Source organism: Austrofundulus limnaeus, unplaced genomic scaffold, assembly GCF_001266775.1.
Source record: "Austrofundulus limnaeus strain Quisiro unplaced genomic scaffold, Austrofundulus_limnaeus-1.0 Scaffold127, whole genome shotgun sequence".
Taxonomy (NCBI): Eukaryota; Metazoa; Chordata; class Actinopteri; order Cyprinodontiformes; family Rivulidae; genus Austrofundulus; species Austrofundulus limnaeus.
In genome coordinates this window covers 203983-206040 of record NW_013952529.1, presented here as the reverse complement: position 1 = coordinate 206040, position 2058 = coordinate 203983, and the positions used below count along the sequence as shown (strand labels likewise).

Below are 2058 nucleotides of genomic sequence, written 5' to 3'. Positions count from 1 at the left end.
CACACACACACACACACACACACACACACACACACACAGGTGTCTGTGTCACAGGGTTACAGGTCCTGTTCCTTTAGATTTTCTTATCCAGCAGATGAACTTTTAGTTGTTTTTAAATCAAATAATAAAAATCAGTTTTTTTTAAAACCTAAATAAAAATGTTTCAGAGCTTAAAGAGTCTGTGACTAAATATTATTCAAATATAAAAAGTCAAAGAAAATATCTTTATATTTAAGAAACTTGACATAATACACATGATTTTACCCATTTTATCCCATTACTGCATATTTTCCTTTGAACTTGGCTCAGCCAAAGTGAAACAGGAAGTGACATCACAGGGGAACTCTTTAACAAAGAACTCTTTGATCTTTGTTTATTGAAACATTATTTGAACTCTGACTCAGTCTCTGATAGATTTAAAATGATCTAAAGAAACATCAGATTCGTCTCTACAGTTCGTCTTGTTAACAGTTGTAACAACGCTCAGTTCACATGCAGACATTCCCTCTGACATCACTTCCTGTTTCTTCTCATGCAAATATCTCAACAACTGTTTGTCTCAACGACATAAAAATAGTTTTGCAGTATGTTATCAGTGTCCTCTTTCCAAAAATGAATTAATATTTATTTTAAAAAATTGATGTCACAGGCCCTTTAAAGAGGTGAGGAGCGGATCAGGAGTTCTGGACTTTTATTTTTCTGCGTGGACACGGAGCGGACAGACGGTACCTTGATCTCGACGCAGAGGGGGGGACAGTGCGTCTGTGGGTGCAGAGACGGAGACGTCAGGTTGGGCAGGCACAGAGCGCAGCCGCTGTAGATGTCCATGACTTTATCACAGCGCCACGCTGAAACACACAAAGCAGGTTCTCAGCACTGCTAACAGCCGAGAGCTAACGTTAGCCGCTAACGCTAACTGGTTTACTGGCTTCATGTCCATGAAACAGACCAGGAGGACCATCTGTCTCACCTGGTCTCTGATGTTGAATCTTGATGGACAGCTGTCGAACAAACTCCAGCGGGAGTTTGACGACTTCCTGCGGAGACAGGAAGCTGTGTTAGTAAAACATCATGTGGGTCAGAACCATCTAGAAACCAGTCTGAAAACTGCCAACCCGACAGGTTCTGGACCTGTTGTCTGTAAACACAGGTTCTGACAGAAACCATGAGGTCACAGCAGAAACAGGAAGCGAAGCTGGACTCAACCCGGTTTACGTCAACACGACTGTTTTTATAAAAGTTCTGATGGAACTGAGCTGTAGGCTGACTCAGGTCCACTTCATGAGGACAGGTGTCCTATCAGCTGTGTCTCACCCCACTGTGGACGAACTTGTCCCCCAGCAGGCTGCTCATCACGTTGGAGCTGAAGTCCACGATGTTCTGGATCTGCCTGAAGGCCTGCTCCACCGTCTAAACAACAAGAGGAGACGTGTCATCAGAGGGGGACGTCTCTGTCCTCCAGGACCCAACAGAGGAGGACGTCTCTGTCCTCCAGGACCCAACAGAGGAGGACGTCTCTGTCCTCCAGGACCCAACAGAGGGGGACGTCTCTGTCCTCCAGGACCCAACAGAGGGGGACGTCTCTGTCCTCCAGGACCCAAAAGGGACTCAGACAGACCGTGAGCTGAAGGACAGGACGTCCACATGTTTTTATGTAAATAAAGGAGGTGAAGTTCAGGACGGAACCAGGAGAAGAGAAATAAAATTATTAATATTCAGAAGTCAGAGCAGAGTTGTAAAGTAACTAAGTACAAATACTTTGTTACTGTACTTAAGTAGAATTTTTTGGTTATCTGTACTTTACTTGAGTAATTATTTTTCAGCGTACTTTTTACTTTTACTCATTACATTTTTACACAATTATCTGTACTTTCTACTCACTACATTTTTAAAAAATGTAAGGAGAAAAAGTCGTTACTCCTGTTTTATTCTGAGTTATTACTTTATAAAATAAACGGTGTCTCCTATAGAGTGAATTTAATTGTGTTTGGATGAGAAGTATAAATATATACCATTCTGACACACTATTAGCTTGTACACAACCCATCACAGCTGCAC

General features: G+C 42.3%; 1 protein-coding gene across 1 annotated transcript in view; it reads right to left on the bottom strand.

The window, feature by feature from the left end:
- ippk (inositol 1,3,4,5,6-pentakisphosphate 2-kinase) overlaps positions 1-2058 on the bottom strand; it is a 10767-nt gene that overhangs the window by 3672 nt on the left and 5037 nt on the right. Inside the window, exons 3-5 of the mRNA XM_014015304.1 lie at positions 1315-1410; positions 971-1037; positions 730-848 (exon numbers count right to left, since the gene is read on the bottom strand). Of these exons, the coding sequence (XP_013870758.1) occupies positions 730-848; positions 971-1037; positions 1315-1410 (282 nt within the window). The remainder of the gene's footprint in view (positions 1-729; positions 849-970; positions 1038-1314; positions 1411-2058) is intronic.